Source organism: Brassica rapa, chromosome A09 (assembly GCF_000309985.2).
Source record: "Brassica rapa cultivar Chiifu-401-42 chromosome A09, CAAS_Brap_v3.01, whole genome shotgun sequence".
NCBI lineage: Eukaryota > Viridiplantae > Streptophyta > Magnoliopsida > Brassicales > Brassicaceae > Brassica > Brassica rapa.
The window spans coordinates 13,135,297-13,157,136 of NC_024803.2; the positions used below are offsets into that span (position 1 = coordinate 13,135,297).

The 21,840-nt window shown below is 29.0% G+C and overlaps 3 protein-coding genes across 4 annotated transcripts; 2 read left to right on the plus strand and 1 right to left on the minus strand.

Annotated features, from left to right (window-relative positions):
* The first annotated feature begins 74 nt into the window (after window positions 1–74).
* LOC103839201 (B3 domain-containing protein REM9-like) lies at window positions 75–2,304 on the plus strand. 2 transcript variants are annotated; one of them, XM_033281270.1, is made up of 3 exons: window positions 75–1,099; window positions 1,173–1,467; window positions 1,559–2,304. In XM_033281270.1, exons 1-3 carry the CDS (start codon window positions 701–703, stop codon window positions 1,585–1,587), a joined length of 723 nt encoding a protein of 240 aa, XP_033137161.1. In that variant the 5' UTR covers window positions 75–700; the 3' UTR covers window positions 1,588–2,304. The 2 variants fall into 2 exon arrangements, with proteins under 2 accessions (XP_033137161.1, XP_033137160.1); XM_033281269.1 differs by having other exon boundaries at window positions 79–321; window positions 701–1,099; window positions 1,173–2,304.
* Window positions 2,305–6,882: 4,578 nt separating this feature from the next.
* LOC103839200 (ABC transporter I family member 21) lies at window positions 6,883–8,873 on the minus strand. Its single transcript, XM_009115693.3, has 6 exons — window positions 8,638–8,873; window positions 8,264–8,424; window positions 8,126–8,177; window positions 7,882–8,018; window positions 7,685–7,771; window positions 6,883–7,366 (listed from the first exon to the last, which is right to left on the minus strand). Exons 1-6 carry the CDS (start codon window positions 8,771–8,773, stop codon window positions 7,106–7,108), a joined length of 834 nt encoding a protein of 277 aa, XP_009113941.1. The 5' UTR covers window positions 8,774–8,873; the 3' UTR covers window positions 6,883–7,105.
* Window positions 8,874–14,478: 5,605 nt separating this feature from the next.
* Window positions 14,479–15,434, plus strand: LOC103839199 (fasciclin-like arabinogalactan protein 13). The gene has a single exon (XM_009115692.3). It carries the CDS (start codon window positions 14,569–14,571, stop codon window positions 15,316–15,318), a length of 750 nt encoding a protein of 249 aa, XP_009113940.1. The 5' UTR covers window positions 14,479–14,568; the 3' UTR covers window positions 15,319–15,434.
* Window positions 15,435–21,840: the final 6,406 nt, after the last annotated feature.

A 21,840-nucleotide genomic window follows, 5' to 3' on the forward strand; every position in this document is an offset into this window, starting at 1 on the left:
ATTGAGGTATCATGCGGGGTTCACGGGCTCGAGTTCATAGGCCCAATTGATTAAAAACACATAAAAAAAAGGTTTGTTTCGCCGAACCGGGCCTTACGGTTGAACTCGTAAGGGGCGGGTTCACGCCACGTGTCCTCCTCTCAGTGGCTTCTCCTTTCCGCGTTGGCGAGAGAGAAAGAAGGGTCTCGGCGTCTTGATTCATTTCTCTCATCTCCGTAAAAGCTAGGGTTTTTTTCTCTCTGAGGCGATTCTCTGTGCGACCTCCATCTCCGGCGGTATTCTCCAGCAAATCCACTCTGGTTTCTCTTCTCCACCTCTTAGGTGAGTATTGAGTTGAACGGTAGAATTCTCCACCTCCTCTCCATCTTTTTGTGTTTCGGTTTTAAATCGATTTGGGGATTTTTTGTTTGAGGGTTTCAAAATCGATAGAGGGTTTTCGATTAATTGATGTAAATCGGCATGCTCGTTTCATTAGGGTTAGTTTCTGTGAAATTTCAAATCGATAGAGGGGTTTAGAGGTTATATTCACTTCAGTTAGTAACTAAGTAGTGGCTCGTAATAATGACCAAAGCGTAAACTCGTTGGTTCTTGGTTAGATTTCTAGTCGGAATAGAGTCGTTGTTACCTTGGCCATACGATTGGAACATGTCTTTCTCATCTTCTTTGTTTCTTACATGTAATTGGAACTCGATTGTTGCAGATGGAAACTCCCCGAGAACCTCATTTCTTCAAGCCTCTTCTTCCTGGTTTTCACAGTGGCGTGGCAATACCACTTGACTTCTACTCAAAACACATACAAGGGGCTGAGATCAATAAACCATGGAAGCTAAGATCGGACGCTTCGGATCAAATTTGGGAGGTGATCCGAGAAGGCAGGACACTCACCAAAGGTTGGAAAGAGTTCACCGAAGCACATGATCTTCGAATCGGTGACATTGTCATCTTCAAACACGAAGGAGACATGGTCTTTCATGTGACTCCTTTTGGTCCTAGCTGTTGTGAGATTCTGTGGTCCGACGCGGATGATGCTCCTACTTTCTCATACGACTACTGCTTCTTGGCTGAGGTTACTCCTACAAATCAAAAGGACGACAAAATGGTGAGTAAAATTTAGTTATTTATTGTGTGATTCTAGTACTGCTTCTTGGCTGATGTTATGTATGTGTTTGTAGTTTCTTCCTGTGGAAGCTATGAGGTGTGGTGCTTTGAACCAACAATGCAAAGAGGTCAAACTTGTCAACAAGGAGGGAAAGTCATGGACTGCGCGCTTCGGATTTAGCGAATCAGACGGCGCATATTACATCAGCAGAGGGTGGAGAAAGTTCTGTCGTGATAACAGATGCACCAACGGAGATTTGTTTGTGTTCAACGTGGTTAGAGACGGGACGACAACTCCATTACTGTGTGTATGTCCGGAAAGGAAGGAGTGTACTGAACTACTGATCAAGCACTTCAGCAGAATCGATGGTAAGTCTTCTCATTTGACTTGTTTGTGTTGTCTACATCTTCAATGTTACTACTTTGCTTCTGCTTTAACTTGTGTTCTCTTCTTCTACAGGTAGCATTGCTTCTACCTCACGAAATTAGATGGCTCTTTTGCGGTCTTTCCTCTCTATCATCTTAACTTGTTTCCTTTTGTTTCATTAGCAACTTATCAACTTATGTATTTCGGTTTGTAAAACTTGAATGGTTTTTCTATGTGAACTTTTATCCTAAGTTAAACATTCTCGAACTTAATTCCTTTGTTGAATGCGTAGACTGATCATCGAACAAAATGTTTCTATGAATTGAATTTAAGTTAAAGAAACAACATAAACTCCAAAACTCTAACATAGCTTTTCTACATCTGAAAACACAAACCAAAATATTATAACATATCTCAAAACCAAAACTTAAACTCCAAAACTAAAACATAGGTTGAATAAAGTGTTTTCATAAATTTTATAATAAATTTTAATATTTTATTCATGTATTCTGAATAATTTTAAATTTAAAAAAAAAATAAAAAATATTATTATTTTATTCCTATGAACTCTTTCTTCGGGTTCACTAATGCAGAAAACAACAAATTCGGGTTCATAACTGTTTATGGGCCCACAAAAAAATATTAAAAAAATTTGGTGAACCCCAAAGTGGGGTTCACCAATGCTCATGCTCTAAATCTTTTCATATATTAAGCTTAACTCTCTTAAAATCCCAGCAACTCCTAAAAAAAAAAGAAAGGTTGATTATAAAAGGAAAATCTGGAGGAAAAAAAAGAAAAGAAAACCTAACCAATCCCAAGTGAAAAAAAAAATCTAAAGATGAAAGGGAAATAAGGCTGGCATAAAAGATGTATAAGTATATGGATGCATATCAAGGTAAAAGAGCATCTGATGCTTTCAGAGAAGACTTAATTCTCTCATAAGCTCTTCATCCCGGGGACCTAATTATGTTGGATCATTCCGATCAAACATTTGAATTTTTGACGATCGAATTCCTCCATTCTCAAGAGATAAGTTGGCAAACAGTATTTTGTATGGTTTAACTATAACATATGATTTTATATACATCATTTCCACGACCTAGTTTCCTTGTAATCGCCATTGATCAAAAAAGTTTCTTTGTATATCGCCTGATTCTCACTTTATTAAGAGGATATTTCTTAAAGGTATCATCAAATTCTTATAACTTTTAGATATGCAGACTTTGATTCAACAATTACCTCTGTTTGTAGAGACCAAATAATTATCAAACGTAGAAGCTTGAAGCTCGACGAATACATAAATATAATCTCTAATATCTCGTGTTAACAAGGTCCAAATTAAAGTTGTACAGTTTTGTGGAGATCACGGGAGCACAAAGATGTTAGTACTAACCGAGATTACTCGAGTACAAAGATATTTGTTTCGATCACCTTAGACTATATACAATATATGGTTTGTATATTTAACAGTCCTAAATTTTACCTTTTATCATTACACATCATTTTTTCTTTCATCCACATAATAATTCAACACAAATTTTATTTTTGTATCATACAATGGTTTTGTTTTAACACCATAACTAGATTTTGACCCGCGCTTTCAAAGCGCGGATTTATTTTTGTTTTTTTTTTCAATTGACAAATATTTAGTAAATGTCACATTTTCATATATTTGTGTTTTATTTTATAAAAGACTTAAAAATTTTATCTTTATTTATCGTATTTCATTTTAAATGACTATTTATGTTTAAAAAATTAAACTTTATTTTTTTAATGAATTAAGTTGGTATAACTCTGATAAATTAATTTTATTATGTGGTTAATATTTTAATTAAAAAAATTATATACTTTTAATAAAGATTTATACTTTTCAATAAAAAAAATTCAATTATTTTTATGAATGCTTAAATTATATTAAGAAAAGAAAAAAAATAATAATTAAGAATAGTTGAAAAAAAATTATTTGAACTTGGACTCAATGGCCCAAAGGAAAAAAAAAAGTGAGAATTGAATCTGATTTTTTAATATGCCCAAATGGCCCAAGAGAGATTTGATTTGGGCTGGATCCAAAAATAATGACCCAATATAGATTTGTTATTAATATTACTTAATTGCCCTTAATAAAACCTGCAATGTTAGTGAAGGAAACATGCCCCTAAGGTAATTATGACAATAGGATCCTGCTTTAATAGTATAGATTTACTATTTTATGTTATGTTACTGATTTTTGCTAACAAAAAATTGAGTAAAATTCAAGTGAATCATTTTATTTTATTTTATTTTATTTTAAAAATCAAGTTTACATTTGTTGAAAACTAATTAAAAGTTATATTAAAATTTATTTTCAGTTTGTATCCAAATCAAATAAAAAACTGTCTATTTATAAAGTATCAAAATGATAACTTTTGATATAAAATTTGATTAAAAATAAAATTATTTACTGTATAAAAGTTAATCACAAATAATTAGGATGAAAAAAAGAAAATAACAAATATATCAACAGCCAATCATAAATCACCATTTTCTATTGTTTCACTTCTCTCTCTTAGATTCAACTAGTTGAATAAATTCAACTCAGTTTAATCTACCTCACTTTCAACAATTTATTCAACACTTCATTGTACTAATTAAGCAGTTGAAAAAAAAATCAACAGTCTCGTTGTAAATAGCCTTATATGTGTTTGTAGGGGTACAGAAATGGACCGGTATACTTGTGATGTTTCGAGATATGCATATATCTTTATAAGAAAATACATGGTGCATAGAATATGTACTATCAGCGTATTGATTATTGCACCGTCATTTTCATCGTCGGTTTTCACTATTGGTTTCTTATTCTATTTTAAAATATTTTGATATAATTTAATGATTTTTTAAAATGAAAACCAAAACTGAAATTGTTATACCATGTATAGTTCCTTTATATTTATTTTTAAGAAACCAATACCTCACACCAATCTCTTATTAAAAAAAAAAATTGTGAGACAATTTTAGTAGTTTTAATTTCATTTTACTGAATTATTATCATTAGTATCGTAATGAATGTTTTCTATTTTTGGCATTTAATAAGTAGTATTAGTTACCATCTATAATTTCTGTTATAATATTGCGCTTGATTACAAAATATAGAAACCAAACTTACTTTACTTTTCACTAATATATTTTTTCTAACAAAATATCTGATTAACTAAAAATGTATGACATGAGTTGCAGCAAAAGATCAAACTCAAGTTACCCATAAACAACACACCTGCTAAGTAACCAACTCAAACGATCGATCTTTGTACGTGTTTGCCCCTTAAAATTATACAAGACTACCCGCCCCAAAGCGAATGTTTGATGTGCTTGTACCAAAGACGGATCTGTGGCTCCGAATGGTAACAGCGGATTAAGCGGTGCAGGATAAGCAGTTTGACTGCGGTGCGGTTCTGACAGTTATAAAAATGTATAGATATATAGTATATGTAAAGATTTTTGTTACTGTTGACTGCGGTGCGGTGCAGGATAGATGTTACCATTCGAAGCCTGTGAACAACTCAACTTCTTAAATCATTTCCAAAAAAGAACTCTATTTTGAAGTTTCCAAAATTGTGTGTTTGAAGTTTCCAAAACTGTATTTTGAAGTTTAAAGGTATTTTATTCCAAAAACAAAACTTCAAACTTAACTTCAAAACTATTCGTATTTTATAATATGGTTCTTATATTTGTTATAACTAATTTGAATTCATAAAACTTTGTAAATAACTAGCACATTTATAAACATATTACAACAATATTAATTAATAAAATATTATATTAAAATATAAAATTTTAAACAAAATAACTTAATCTATACTATTAAAGCAGAATACTTCTTATGAATCTGCCCCTAAATTTTTCTATTAATTAGAAAACATTCCATTTCTTTTTTCAATTGTATTTTCAATTGTTTGAAATGTTTTTCGAAAATGAAAAGCCCAACAAATTTGCTACTTACATTTTCGTTTTAAGCCCATTAAGTCGTTTTAAATCTCATTTACTCAGAGATTTACGGAATCAAATCAAATAAAAAGAAAATCCCCTAATTTGAGGAACACGCAGAAAAATATTTTAATTGTTTGACATGGTAATTGAATTTTCGAAAACTAATATTAAAATATAGAGAGATTCGATTTTAAAGAAAAGATCCCCCAACTTTCTCTTCAAGTTTTTCCTAAAACCTAACACCTTGCTTTGAATCCGATCAATATTATAAATAGGCAGCACATGTTTCCTATTATTAAATATTTATGTTATTATAATTTAAAATTTATGCATTAATTAAAAATATGTAGAATGAAAAATGTAATGTCTATTACATTTTTCATATAATATTTATTTAATAAGTTAAAATTATAAATAAATAACCTTACCAAATATATCATCACAATATGATTAAATTTATTGAGTAGGAATTTACCATTTTAAAATCTTTTAACTAATTAATTATTACACAAACAAAAAAATTTATTTTAATAATAATTAAAAAATAAAGAAGATAATATTATAAAAAATGACTATAAACAAATAAAAATCTATTAAAATATAGATTAGACAAATATTTATTAATTTAAATGAAATTTTAAAAAGAATCGATCCCGCGCTTTGAAAGCGCGGGTCAAAATCTAGTTAATATTAAACTTCAAGCAAAATACCATATTATTCCATAAAGTGATTTTCGTAATGCATATATGATCTACAAGTGTGTTTCGAAGTAAAAATAGTTCTCTTCATTTTTAATTTGTAGACTAGAGATAAAAATGGTTAAAATCGAGAGATATTAATACTTGTAAATACATTAGATCAAAAAAAAGTACAAGAGAAACATAAAATATTGCTAACAAACATAAAATATTAATACTCGTGAATATATTCAATATGAACAAGAAAGAATTGTACGAAAAGACATCATCAACAACAACAACAACAACCATCTTAAATTACACAAAAAATTGGACAATATTTGGAAATTTTTGAAGGTTCCAGATCAAACTTACATGACTATTAGTATTGTTGTAATATTCAAATATGTGTAATAGTTATGTCTATGTAATTTTTTTAAAGTTTTTTTGTATATTTTGTTATCTAAATCTAGTTTTAAATATTTTAAAGTTTTATTTAATTTTATGTAAACTTAAATTTTGTAAACAAAACTTAAAATATTTATGAGATATAATTTTAATAAGGATTAAAATAATAAACAAAAAAATATTTATAAATTATAAATGTGATGTGTAATTGTATGGACCAAAATACAAATAAAAATATAAAACTTCAAATATGAAGTTTTGAAGTTTATTTTTGGAGAGTAAAAAAAATATTATTTGAAGTTATAGAGTGTCTTTTGGAGATGCTCTTAGAGATTTATTTGAACTTGTAAATTTGATTGCTGACTAAAGTTTTCACAACTTTAATTAAACTCATAAGCCAGGAAACATTTAGAATCATACGTAGTATTGCGAACGCGTGTATTATCTGATCTATATCCAAACCTAAGTTTGTGACATCGTCGTTTAAACTTATATTTGGAAATGAGTACTAAAGCAAACAAAATATTAAAGAAAAACAATTGCAAATGTGAAAAAGCTCTTATTCTTACTGATGTCTCAAAGATGCTGAGATTCATCGGTAATACGCCATTTGTCTAGATGACATAAATGGAGACGTAGCAACAGGTTTCTTCTTAGTCTTCTTCTCCACTTTGGTTTCAGACCGAAGCCAATTTTCAACCACAGAGAGCAAATTTGGTGACGTTTCTAAATCCTTGATCTCCTTCAGTTTAGCAGAGAGTTTCAGCTCTCCTCCATGGATATAGGCCAAATGACTAGCCCATGTCTCTAGTCCGTCGAAAATATGCGTTGCATATACAATTGTAGCTCCTCTCTGATCAATAATCAAAAACTAGATCACCATTTGAAGTTTCTAACCATAAGCAGGACTTATCCTTAAATTTGACTCCATTAGCACTGTTTGTGTGAGGAGTAATCTTTATTACGTTCCCATTTTATATAATCTAAGTTATTCCAGACCAAGACAGCTAAACGGATCATAAAGACGCCATAAGAATCACAATTAAAAGGCTTGTGCCCTTGTATGTTTATGCATAATCCATGTATTACATTTGTTTTTTCCAGTTTCTAACTGATGGATTTATGCTTTAAGAAGATGAGAGATGAGAACGAGTGAGAGACTTGGGTTTACCTGTTCACATTCTTCTTTGAAGAATTCCAACAAATCCATCCTCGCAACAACGTCTAGGTCCACAGTGACCTCGTCCAGTAATAATACCTGTGATCAGAAATCATATTACAATTTACCGAAAAACAGAAAACAGAGACCAAAATGAATGAACTCTGTAGCTTTAACGCCAAGAGATCACAAAATCAATGTATATTTACCTTGAAGGGTTGTAAAAGACCCATGCATATCTGCACTCGACGTCTCTGCCCATCAGAAACCTTATGCATACGCCACTTAAGATTGATATCAAGAAGATCAATTAGTTTCTCTCTTCTCACAGGATCAATCCCTTCAACTGCTTGGAAAAAAAAAAACAAAAAAACACAATATAAGCACAAGAAAACAGTTCACCAGGGTCTTCAAGCGAATCAAAAAGCATCATGCAAGGACAGAGAACAGCACCTCCAAATATCATATGCTCTGCTGAGAAATCTCCCTGGAGAGGAATCTCACCCTATAATTTAAAAAAAAAATATCACATAATTAGAAACAAAACATATAGAGCACAGTGTCTTAACAACACATCAGATGTTTACTGACAGCGGAACCAGCGGTTTTGCTCCAAGAGCCTCCAAGGTAAGACAAGTCACCACTACAGACAAGGTCTGTGTCGTGAAAAGCAGAGCGATTCAGGACTTGCACAATGTTCTTCCCTCCAACCATATGCTTTCCAGCCAAAATCTTCAATAAAGTCGTCTTGCCTGACAAAACCAGAGATTAAACAAATCTGTTTATATATAATATAAAATCACATGATTAAGGAAACTTAACCAATACAAACCGAAACTAAACCGGTAAATCAAACCCAATGATCACAGCTAATCGAAAAAACTAATAGCTGCAATTCGAACACTGACGGAGCGGAATCTAATCTTTAATTGCAAAATCGATCTAATTAGAAAGGATTAATTTACCAGATCCATTAGCACCAACCAAGAGGCAACGAGATCCGGCGGGGAGATCGAGGCTGAAATCGAAGAAGATAGGATCTTGGACGTCGTAAGAAAACTGCATTCCGCTAACCCTAATCGCACCGTCGCTTCTGGCCATCGCGTTTTTTGAGGATCAAACGGTCAGATAGAGAGAGAGAGTGTGTGTTTCGTTATTTTACTCGGTGACCGACGATTTTCCCTCCTCCGTTAAGTCTGTCTTTCTATTTATATACTTAATTAGGCCACGTCATGTGCTTTTCTGTCCATTAGATTTACATACTTTACTAGTCTTTCCTCAATGGTCATACGTTTAACCAGCAGGACCCTGACACGTCAGTGAATGCTGCTCATCGACAAAAGAAAAACGATCAAGCGACAGCGTCCTAAAACAGATAGATGTGTTCTCATTGTTATGGAAAAAGAATTCAACTGAAAGCATAAGAGCCGATCATCACTCTCTCTAACCTAAAACATTCTCTTTCTCTCTAACTCAGAAATCAGCACCGGAGTTGAATTTTTATCTTTTATTTTGCTTTTTCTTTCTTGTGCCTAAAGCCGTTAAAGGGCGTTAGTCTTAAAGTTTGGAAGTATATTATGTTCGTGTTTTGAGTGTTCTATGTCTCAGACTAAAGACTAAGGAAGCTTTCTCTAGATCTTTTTCTGTTTTGGCTATTGAACTTTAGTGGTATTAACAATTATCAGTTAGTTTAGTTTATGCTTGGATTTTATCTCTATAAAACTGTGTTTCTGCCAACTTTTCTTCTGACGATTTTTTTTATCCAAAATGTCTCTCTTGTGTTTGGTAAAAATTTCAGCTGACAAAAAAAATCATCTTAGAAAATGATTTTTTGACCAATTCTTATCAAGACCCGGCTCTAAGCATAGGGAAGTTAAGCATTGATATTGTGTTCTCAATTTTTAAAATTTAACATATACATAAACTTGAAATTGGTAAAAAAATATTATCAACGTTTTTAATACGTTACTTTTGGCCACCAAATACCTTAGACCGGCCTTATTTCCGCCTATTAAAGTAAGCCAATATTTTCGACAAATCGACGCGGCTACTCTCCATCATAACTCCTTATGCATCGTTATTACCTTATTTTAAACCTCAAGCTCCACGCTTTCCACCACAAAATTTGCCACTCGTTGGCTCTATTCCACCCCATATTTGATCCAGAGTTGTTTCTATTCACTGCTGCGATCAATACTGCCTCCATTAGTGATCTTTGTGAAGTCGGCTCAAAATTATCAAAAAAGAAATTATTGTGACAGAAATAATACTATGTACATATAAAATAGACAGAATATCACTCAACTAAATACAAACAATATAACTTGAAGTCAGAAAAACCAGTAAGTTATTTTATGAGAGCATGGGGCACAAAAGAAATTAAAGGCCTATTGATTACAAACAATATCATCTTGCATTCCGGCCACCATTGTATCAATCTGTACGTCTAAGCTTGCTGAAGTTGCATTGTTGCGATCGAAGCTCCTTTGTCGCGTGTTTTGTCGCGTGTTTCGAAATAATATCACAAGCGCACCAATTTGCTATGATTGTGAACACTTCTCTCTGAAATACTATGTTTATTACTCAATATATATCTCATGTAACTAACGCATATTGATTTCATTATAATCAAGTTGACTCATAACTTCAACAAGCGTTTGTTACAACAAGCATAACTGAAATGTAAACAGTATTCCGACTACTTATACTAACTCTCTTTAATGGTCTTGTCATCTTCAGTCCACCTCCTCAACTCTTAAATTTTTTATTTTTTTTTATTTGATTTTATTCCATAAACCCAATGGGCATTGCTAACAAAAACAACATAGGAATTGAACAAAAGTCGGTACAAACATTCAATCAAACTTCTCGAATTCACAAGACGACACAGTCGAGCTACGGGCATAGCTCCGGGCCAGGCTTCATCTTGAAATCGATTGAGCTGAATCCGGGTAAGGAGCCATAGCATCCCATTCGCCTCCAACTCTTAAATTCTTCTTTAATTACCAACTCATCTTTTTCACCAGCTTCTTTCTTCGATATAAGCCCTCAATGGCCTATCATCCCTACACATTTTCATTGCTTCAACCTTTATACTCGGGTGAACTTTAGAATATTGGATAAACCAATATTATAATATCTAAATGTACCGTGATTGATCAAACAATATTTTGGGATTGATATTTAAATGGGGGTTGATATCCCTATTTAAACATGTATCAATACTATTAAAAGGAAAGGAGTCTTAAAAAATCTACATATGAAAGTTGTTTGGACCCTTTCATTTATTTCATTATTTTTTGGTCTTACCTTAAATTTAGATTAACAATATGTTACCATATATTTCTCTAACAATAATTTATTCAATTCCTTTATTTATTCAAATTCCACTCCTAAATCCTAATCACTACTATTACTATAATTAACATTTTGATTTTTAATCGTAAAAACATTGAAACTAATGTTTTATATTATCATTTTTATCATATAATATATGATTTAAAGCAAGAGAAGTTACACGACATATATGTGTACATTTTAACTTCCTATTTCCTTTATAATAAAGTAAGCATATCATATATAAACTTTTCCATTAAAATCTCATATCATATACTAAACTTTTAACCATCTATAGTTTGATAGATATTTTCACATTTAAAAATGAGTTTTCTAAATATTTATGTTACCTTCACAAAAATGTAGAATTTCATTGGTTCTGTTAAAGTTAACCCGACTTCACGATATCAGTATTGATTATTCGTGATTTTGAAAATTATTGGTTTAGATATTATATTTTTATATAGTTTTCACTTAGAAACGAATCAATACTATTAAAAGAGAAATAGTCTTAAGAAATTTAATATAAAAACGTTGTTGGAGTCATGTATAACTAACTTTTTTTGGTAATACCATAAATCATTCTAACCATACAATATTTTAAATATTTTTAACAGATCCTAATATTATTCCTTATGATACCTTTACTCATAAAAATATTTCATCAACCATGTTTTTGTACAATAACGTTTAAAATTTATATCAAAAGGTTGTTGGACCTGATTTAGACGTAATGGGTCCACATATGTTCGGGTATTTAGGATCCTAAAAAAATCAAAATATCTAAAAAATCTGAAAAATATTCGAAACTCCAAACAAATACCTAAAAAATTCAAATACCTAAAAATTTAAAATTTTATTCAAAATCTGACACGATGAACTGAAAAATGCCCAATTTTTTTTTAATTTGAAAATTTACTTAAAATCAAAAACTATAATCGTAAACCAAAAACTTAAAAAAATATCCATAATACCGGAAACATATTCGAAATATCCAAATATACCTAATAAACACAACATATTTATGATCGGATCTAGGGTAGGACCCGGACTCAAACAAAGACATGTGGGTGCAAAAAAACCCAATAGGTCATCTTCTTTGGACCTGAATTGAACCTATATTTTTGGGTTGGTTCGGTTTGTTTTTTTTGATCCGGATATAATTATCATGCCTAAAAAAAAACTTAAGTAAAAGTGTACATATAAAATCTCAAATAAACTAATTCATAGATTATATAACTGTTAAAAATTATATTTTTTGATAGAATAAGATTTTGTATTATAATATAATCCAAAAAACCCGCGCTTTCCAAGCGCGGGTCAAAATCTAGTTTAGTATTGTAACATATACAACTGATTAGAAAAGACATTCTTGTGAATAATTTTAGTGGAATAAACCACATGAGAGAAGTTTTGATTGGAGTGTAATGTTAACTTCTCTTAGATTAGCTCTAATTTTTTATGTGGATGGATCTTTACATTAAGAAATCACACATGAGACATTTCACTTTTGTGGAGACGCCTTCATTCCCACAAGAGTCGTATGTATTCAGAACTTTGTGCTCTTTTTGGAATGTGAATAGTATCATTTGTATACAGTATCATGTATATTGGACTTATCCAATACGGTTAGGAGGAAGACTCAAGAAAAGGTAGACATATGATTCGTATTTATGCCGAACTTTGTGCACTTTTTGGAATGTGAATAGTATCAATTGTATCCAGTATAATGTATATTGGACTTACCCAATATGGCTTAGAGAAGGATTCAAGAGAAAGAGACGTGTGAATCGTACGAAAACTTGTCTTTTTCAGTAGATAACACATAGAGAGTTCTGCACATTGATGCTTGCGGAATGTATATAGATATCACGTAGTTGTGTATGACATTAATGTATATATATGTTTTGTGTAGGGGAGTGACATATAAAAAAAAAGAACCCATAGGTCTAATTTCTAATGAGCATATACAAGGTGGCCTATAAGTAGTAGTGAAGGCCAAACACGAATCACTGGACGCTCTTTATTTGATCAATTCAACATAAGAAAGCCAATAGACTGCCTTATGCTCTTCAACTACGTGCCATTTGGCCGAAAGAAAAATTTCATACAACTTAAAAGGAGATGTTAAGAGCAACATGAGATATATGCTTTCAATATTATAAAGTGATTTTGCAGTTTCCACCAAGAATCATTTATGGAGTTGACACTTGACAATCATTTGTTTTTAAATGGTTTATCCGTTTATAATTCCCCAAGTAACTGACTACAAATGCTTTAAGCGCTTTAACAAACATTTTTTTCTCTATCAAACTGTTTCAAAGAATTATTACACGAAATGTTTAAGTAATTGCTGACCTTCAAAACCTTTTGAAATCATCGGGTCTAGCATTTTCTTGACAATCTAAAAACTGTTTACGTCGGCAGTGGTATATTGATTATAATCGATCAAACACAATAAGACAAATTGTTATGATAATAAAGTTAAATAACAAAATAATATGTTATGCTTTTTTTGTCAAAATAATATGTTATTCATGTAGGTCTTCCACTCCCATCACATGCCCACTTGTTCACCCCAGGCTGTCACTTAGCAAGCCTTGTTCTTTTTGTCCATACGTTTTCTTCTTTTTACCACATACAATGACACAAACACATACATTCCCACATACAAGTCTACGGTCTACGTGTCTATGTGTACGTATAGTATATGTCTATAGATAGATAGATACATGATGCATCTACATTTTTGAATTCATCGTTGTGTCTACATGTTACAATAGACGAACTTAGTAATCTCTATATAGGCTAATATTTACAACTACACCATATTTTTTTATTAACTCGCATTTTTCTTAAAAATTGAGTTTAAGTTCCATATACGTACTAATCCCTATTCTAGTTCTGAAAATAATAACTTTTTGACAATATCAAAACCGGTTTCCTCATTGAACTCAATTATATTAATGCTAAATTAAAGTATATACGAGTATAATAAATTATCTAGTCTTCCTTTTCTTTCTTTATTAGAATATTAAGTACCACCATTCACCAACCATTAATTAATTCAGAGTATTGTTTTAGCTAGTGTCGGTTGTTACCCTAAGTGTATATACATACATTCATAGTAAAAGAAAGATTGTGATTTCGTTGTTAACTCCATACAAAGTAGATATGAATTGTGTTTCTATATATATATGTTAAAGCTAGAATTCATTCATCACAATTTTAAGCAGCTCATATAATTTCTCACATATCTTGATTAAATTTCATATGTAGTTTTAAAATCGATGCAGATTGCGATCACACAAACGAATTATGCAGAGCTGTTAAAAGGAGAACGAATTATATTATTTATTAATAAATTCATGATCAAATATATAATTGCATAGAGAATCCGATTTTTGTCGGCAAATGTTAACCAAAATGGCTTATTAGCCAAATATATCTCACTCCAACTAAGCCACAGCTCATCACTAAAGCATTTTTCTCATCCATATAAGTCACATAACTTCCAACCTCACTTTCCCATCTACGCATAAACTCAAACTCCAAACGCAATGGCAACCATTCATCTAACTCTAGCTCCTTTCCTCCTCCTCGCCGCCATCTTCCTCTCCACGGAGGTAACTGCTCAGCCCGCAGCTCCGGCTCCTGGCCCTGCCGGACCCATCAACATCACAGCTATCCTAGAAAAAGGCGGTCAGTTTGTTACTTTTATCCGTCTTTTAAACACAACTCAAATCGGAAACCAAATCAACATCCAAGTCAACAGTTCATCAGAAGGCATGACGGTATTCGCACCTACCGACAACGCTTTTCAAAACCTTAAACCGGGAACCCTAAACAAGTTAAGCCCGGACGACCAAGTCAAGCTCATTCTTTACCATGTTAGTCCCAAGTTTTACACAATGGATGATCTTCTCTCCGTAAGTAACCCTGTCAGAACACAAGCTACAGGGCGAGACGGTGGAGCGGTTTATGGACTTAACTTCACCGGTCAAGGGAACCAAGTCAATGTATCGACTGGTATCATCGAGACACGTGTCAGTAATGCATTAAGAAAAGAACGTCCACTTGCGGTTTACGTGGTGGACATGGTATTGTTGCCTGAAGAGATGTTTGGAAAACACAAGATCTCACCGGTGGCGCCTAGTCCAAAATCCAAATCACCTGCTGTCTCCGATGACTCAGACGACTCCTCTAAGAAAGCGGCGGTTCCATCCGAGAAGTCTGGGTCCGGTGAGATGAAGGTTGGGTTAGGCTTTGGTCTTGGACTTGTTATGTTATATTTAAAATTCATCGTTTGATTTGGTGCCCTATTTTTTATTTCATTGTGTGGTTGTGTAATAAGTAATTTCTTTGTTAAATATGATGCATCATGCATGGATTGAAAACTGAAATAAGATATTGTTATTTTAAATCATGCTGCTGTGAACTTGGTAAGAAAATCGAAGGGAAAAATCAATAGCACTCTTTTGGTTGAACTAACTAAAAAAGAGGAGAGTGTAGAAAGGGAGAACCGGAGAACAGAGGAACCTCGTGATACAAGAAAACCATAAAAAGCAATCAGAAAGAATCTCAACTTTGGTTTTTTTTTTTTTCGTAACATGATCCTATTAATATTACGTTAGTATAGAAATTCAACAGATAAAATACAAAGAAAACTAAACGTATCATCACCGGTTTTTTATGACACATTGACACACTCACTAACTATATCAAAATACTCTTGTTTGAAGAAAGTTAAAGTTAAAAGTATTTTCACTGTAGGTGATTCTCTATGTTTAACAAAGAGTATACATAAAAGGTGACTTTTAAAATTAATCTATATATATATATTATTATTTGCAAAAAGATTTTTGCATTCGAGATAGGTGATTAAAATTATTAATATCGTTTAGCATGGTTAATATCGTTTATATCCTTAATGATTAAAACATATATATTAGCCACAAAATAAAAGCAAATTTTAATTTCTTAAGAGATAGGTGATTAAAATTAATTATAATAAGAATTATCCAAAATCTAAAAAAATATTTTAAAATAAAATGATAATTCCTATATATATTTTCAGAGTAGATAATTTCTATATATATTGTGTTGTTATCTGAAAAATATTTTAATAAAAAATTTAAAATTTCGGAAAAGAAACCACATAACTAAATATTAAACAAGTAAAATTTTTAATTTTATATAACTGAAAAGAGAATATTGAATGATTTTTAAGATTTTTTCTATATAATAAATATAGTGTACAGAAAATTGTAATACAAAACATTGATCTATTAAACATGTGTATATAACAAAATATGATGTTAGAAAAAACTAAAGTCATACGCATATACAAAATCATTTTTAATAATAATAGTAATAATAGACATCTATATTATTATTTGCGAATTGATTTTTGTCCTTTAAGCTTTCACGTTAAAAGTCATAGTGGTTAATGTCGTTGTTACATTTATTGATTTTATATATAATTTATTATATAATTAAAAACAAATTTATATTAATAATATTAGATTTAAAAGAAAAAATAATTCTTGTATATTGTGTTGTTATCTTGAATATTAACCAAACAAAAACATTTGTATAAAGAGATTTTTAAAATATTTTTAATATGTGAGTTGTTTTTAAATTTCAACACAATAATAAGCGAATATATTTTAATGAAAAATATTGTCATATATAAATAATTTTATGTTTGATTTAAATTTTTAAAACAAAATAATAACTTCTCATGCTGATTTTGAATTAAAAAAAAATAAAAAAGATAATAAATATTTGTAAGAAGATATGTCCGTATGTGCGACAAAACACCTAATTTTTTTTAATATTTTAACAATATTAATGATAAAATGTATTAAATATATAAATAATTTTATTTTGTTCACATTGAATTAGTTAAATAGTCGTAAGTGATAAAAACATAACTGCATTTCAATTTTTTTTAAATATGTATAAAAATTGTCAAATGACACTGTTTATGAAACTAAATATCTTAAGAACTTTTATGGTAACAAGACAATAATTACCATTAGTTAGCTAGGTAGCCCTCTGTGCTTATTGTCAATTTGAAGAGTTAGTTTCGGTAAAAGCCACTCTTAGTACGTCAAATAAACTTCAACTGTATAATACAAATGAGATCTCATTATATATTAATTTAGAAGCCACTTAAGAGATTTCTGCTGACGTGTCGCTCATAGAATAGCTTTCCAATTAAATATTATAATTTGATTGGTTGATAGTTTTTAATTTTTAGTTTATTTTATTAAAGCTTTTAAAAGGAAACTAACCCTAGAAATATCTAATCTAATATATGTTTCCAAACATACAATTAAACATCTTAAATATATATAAATTAATATAATTTATTTATAGAAACAATTAGATATCATAAATTACATTATATAAATTGATAATATACATTTAAATACATATGATTCTACAAAAATAATTATAAAACGGTTTTTAATATATTTATATTAGTAGTGAGTACAAAAAATCATATATTCCAGAAAACTAATTAATGTAAACCTAACAATATTAATTAAACTCACTCATTCACTTTATATATATATATATTAAAATGTTTCAAATGAATGCAAAACAGTCAAATATATAATTTTAAAAAATTCTCATCATTTTTCAATGAAAATGTGATATCATAGATAACCATCATAGATAAGTTATCACTTTTAGAAATGATTAAAATATTTTTATATTTAAAGCATAAAAATTATTATATGGTAAGTTACTTAAAATTATATTATATGGTACTTCATTTAAAATTATTATATAGTAAGTCATTTAAAATTAAATTAATCAAAATACATTTCACATGCTTTTCCTATAATTAATACTCTATTAATATAATTCATATAGCTTTGATTATAATAAAATTAGCATGCTTGTTTTGAATAGTAAAAAAATAAAGGAACATAAATAAAATAGAGGAGGGGGAGATTAATAAATACGTTTGTTGTGTTATTGGTTCTTTTATATTCTTATGTATTTAATTTTATTTATTTATCGAGATGCATGTATTTTTTGTGTTACAATAAATGTGAACTAATTAGTTTTATGTGTTTTTAAAACATTGTGATAAATTGAGTAAAAAATATCAATAAAAATAACATGTTCTACAATTGTTAAAGTCAAAGATAGAAAATATAATATAAATTACAAGTAGGATAAATTATTTAAAAATAATGAGATGTATATTTTGCGGAACAATAAACTTTTTAAATGTACAATTTAAAATTTTAACGATTTTTAACAAATTTTAAACAAATAAAAATATTTTATTTTGATATAATATTGGATCTCACATTAATATTAAGTATATATGCCTAAAATAACAACATTTCTTTATTTAAAAATTTAAAAATTATTTTTATTACTAATTAATAAGATTTAATTAAAATGGGTATGTTTTAAAGGAAGAAATGGTTTGTTTAACTTAGACTACCATTTTCCTAATACATGTTTTCATTAACCAAATTTATCATTGGTTTTAAAGAGATAAATCATACTATATATTAATTAAGAAGTTATTTAAGTGATGTTTTCTTATGTTTTGTTAATAGGTTAAGTTTTTAAAAAGTAGTTATAATTTGATTGGTTGTTGGCATTTATTAGTTATTTATTTTAGTCAGATCTAAAAATAAAATGCAACTATAGAACTAATTAATATAAATTACCAAATAACACAAGTAATATTACAGATAATGATTTATGGTAACTAATTGTAGAATTGGAGAAATAATATTTATGTTTTATTAAATTAATTTTTCTTTATCAATTATCTATATATAATTAAATAAAATAATTTATTTTTTTTATTGAAAAAAATTTAATGGTTATATATTCCTATATAAAAGAATTAGATTTGTAGGTAGAGAATTATTATAACTTTTTATGTTTTCTAAAGTCCTCACAAAAACGTTTACAAAATATCTTCATGATAAAAGCATCTGATCATTGTATTGGTCCTACACGAAAAAACTCTCTTTTTTAGTTTTTGAAAGCTAGAGTATTCCCGGTTTTTTCACGTGTTAAAATAAAATATAAAGTAATTCTACAACCAATGATCTGAATTAATTATTTGCAGATAAATATTTGTAATGACAAAGGTTACGTTGTTGAACTATTTTAAATCTCACAAATCTTCTAAAAATATATACTGAAATTTTGATTATCCAACTATTTGAAATTAAAAATTAAAAAATTTAATTATTATTCAAAACTTATAACAATGTAAACATAATATATATTTCTTCATATAATATAATTACCCACAAAATTGCAGGCAAACACCTACTAAATAACTAAAAACCAAACATGTAAACCAAATTATAGATCTTTTACGAGAAAAAGAAATCTAGGTCAAAAACTGATACAAGTATATCCATTTTTCCTGTTATGATTTGGCTTTAAATTTTAAAATTTTCCATTTTTATGTATGATTTTCTTTTGACAGATCATTTGCATTTTTCTAGTTACGTAGATTTTTTGAATTTTCTAAAAATAATATAATGCAGGCCAGCTCATCACTTAAAGAGAAGTTAGTATCTTCCTACTTACAGGCTGTGTAGGAAGATACCCAAGATTATGACAAAGCTAGCGGAAAAAGGGTTTATCATGCCTACACTACGAAACTGAAAAAATACATACCTAAATTATATTAATGTATCAAAGCATTCTTACACTAAATAAGAATTTGAATTGCATATCTAAACTCATCATAAATAGCTAAAACATACATATTGCCGGTTATATAATGAATTGGACTACTTTTTATTTTAAGTTTTGTAGTTTAGTTCCTATAATTCTATTTTTTTTGTTAATATGCTTTAAATAATTTAAATAATAAAATTAATCAAATTTATATTTTTAATTTGAAAAGTACAATTTTATTTTTTGACCAGATTTTTTAATTAAATTTAAATACTATTTCATTATTTAACAGAAACTTAGATAGTTATCTACCTTATTAAAACATGAGCATTAATTATAAATAATCTTACTCATATGTAATATTGACAAGAAATACCACTCAATTTTTATTTATACAAGATTTTCTTTAAAAATATAGTCATTCAAATTTTAATCGACATAACTAAAAATAGTCTTTAGAAATTTGATTTTACAGTAGAGATCTTTAACAATATTACCCTAACTTAATATATAAAAGAAAAGAGTGGCTAGTTAACTAAAAATAGTCTCGAACGCAGAATCTCAAGAAAAAATAAAGCGCAAACCACTAGACCATATTACATTATTGTTATTTTGCTACAAAACTAATATGTAATATGAATAATACACAAAAAGTTTACAGATTTTTAGTTTTATTTATATTATATATATCACGCAAGCACATAATAAAATTTGCTAAAATAACCTAAGAAATGTAGAAAATTATTTTATAAACTTTAAGAACTTTTAATATGAAAAATAATATGAATATTTATATTATTAAGTCTATTTTATTTGATAAAATTTTATTTTTATTTTCTATATCCCCTTATATTAAAAATTTTTAAATTATAAATAAGATCAACTTGATGATTTTAATTATTTGAAGCACTTTACAAACAAATAAAATGATAAGGACTAAAATATAATAGTTTAAGAAAATAAATTAATACATTTTAGAATAGACTGACATGTGTGAGTTACAAGACATGTTTTAGCTATTTATTATGAGTTTAGATATAAAATTCAAATTTTTATTTACTTTAGGAATGTTTTAGTACATTAATATAGTCTAGGTATGTATTTTCTCCGCCTTCGTAGTGTGGACATGAATAAGCTGTTTTCCTCGAAGCTAGCATATAAATTCAACATTTTCTAGATGTCTCCATCTCAAAGCTAAGGAGAATATCTTATTTATAAAGTACCAATATAATTTATTTGTGCTATTAAATTTAAAAATAAAACAAATTAAACCATTCATAAAAGTAACACTATTTTTAACTCACTTCATTCATTTTTTTTGTTTTTTTTCATATTTATATTTTATGTTGAAAAACCTTACGAAAGACCATTGATGATGATACTCTAACATTTAGCAACTAGTTTATTCATGCAACTGAGGTAAAATAAGATGCAGCTGACGAAGCTGAACTTATATCAGCTGCATCTTATATGCTAACTTCATTATCGAAAAGGCCGAGCAAGACAAGATAAGTGATGATTCCCAGCCGAGCTTAGGTGGACACAAACCGGATACTTAAAATTGTACTTATATTGCTTTGTATAAATATTAAAATTTTAGACTTGTACTCTGATTTATTAAAATCAGGTATTTGTTATTTCGAATATTTATTTAAGAATGACTTGTAAATTATTTGTCTCATTCTATTACTTGCTAATTACGAATTTTGTGAGTTATTTACAAATATCTCTTAATATTTAATAATTATTTATTTTTGACCAAAAAACAGCTATTTAATAAATAATCTTTTATTAGAATTATACATAAACGTTTATTTTGTTTACCCTATTGAAAAAGAACACATGAATTAATCTAAACATAAATCTCCTCGATGTAAAAATATTGTTTATTTTTCACGATAACAAAAATGTTTATTTAAGCAAGTAGCTAATAATATCACACAGAGTAGCAGATTTTTTTCCCTTACAAATATACTCTATTATTTGATATCTGATTTGACCATGAAAAATATTTGAAATATCAAAGAAAATACATGATGAATAATTAAGAACTAGGTGTCTTGCCCGCATATGCGGGCTTAATCGTTTAACAAATATTTATTAGTTTATTTTTTATTAATTCAAAAACCATCATAATAACTTATTATTTA

Bases quoted from the DNA above. Each gene is read 5' to 3' on its own strand.
- LOC103839201 (XM_033281269.1), top strand. From the start codon at position 701: ATGGAAACTCCCCGAGAACCTCATTTCTTCAAGCCTCTTCTTCCTGGT. The intron at 1,100-1,172 runs GTGAGTAAAATT...ATGTGTTTGTAG, and splicing joins ATCAAAAGGACGACAAAATG to TTTCTTCCTGTGGAAGCTAT.
- LOC103839200 (XM_009115693.3), bottom strand. From the start codon at position 8,773: ATGGCCAGAAGCGACGGTGCGATTAGGGTTAGCGGAATGCAGTTTTCT. The intron at 8,425-8,637 runs GTAAATTAATCC...TGGTTTTGTCAG, and splicing joins GGTTGGTGCTAATGGATCTG to GCAAGACGACTTTATTGAAG. The intron at 8,178-8,263 runs GTCAGTAAACAT...TTTAAATTATAG, and splicing joins GCAAAACCGCTGGTTCCGCT to GGTGAGATTCCTCTCCAGGG.
- LOC103839199 (XM_009115692.3), top strand. From the start codon at position 14,569: ATGGCAACCATTCATCTAACTCTAGCTCCTTTCCTCCTCCTCGCCGCC.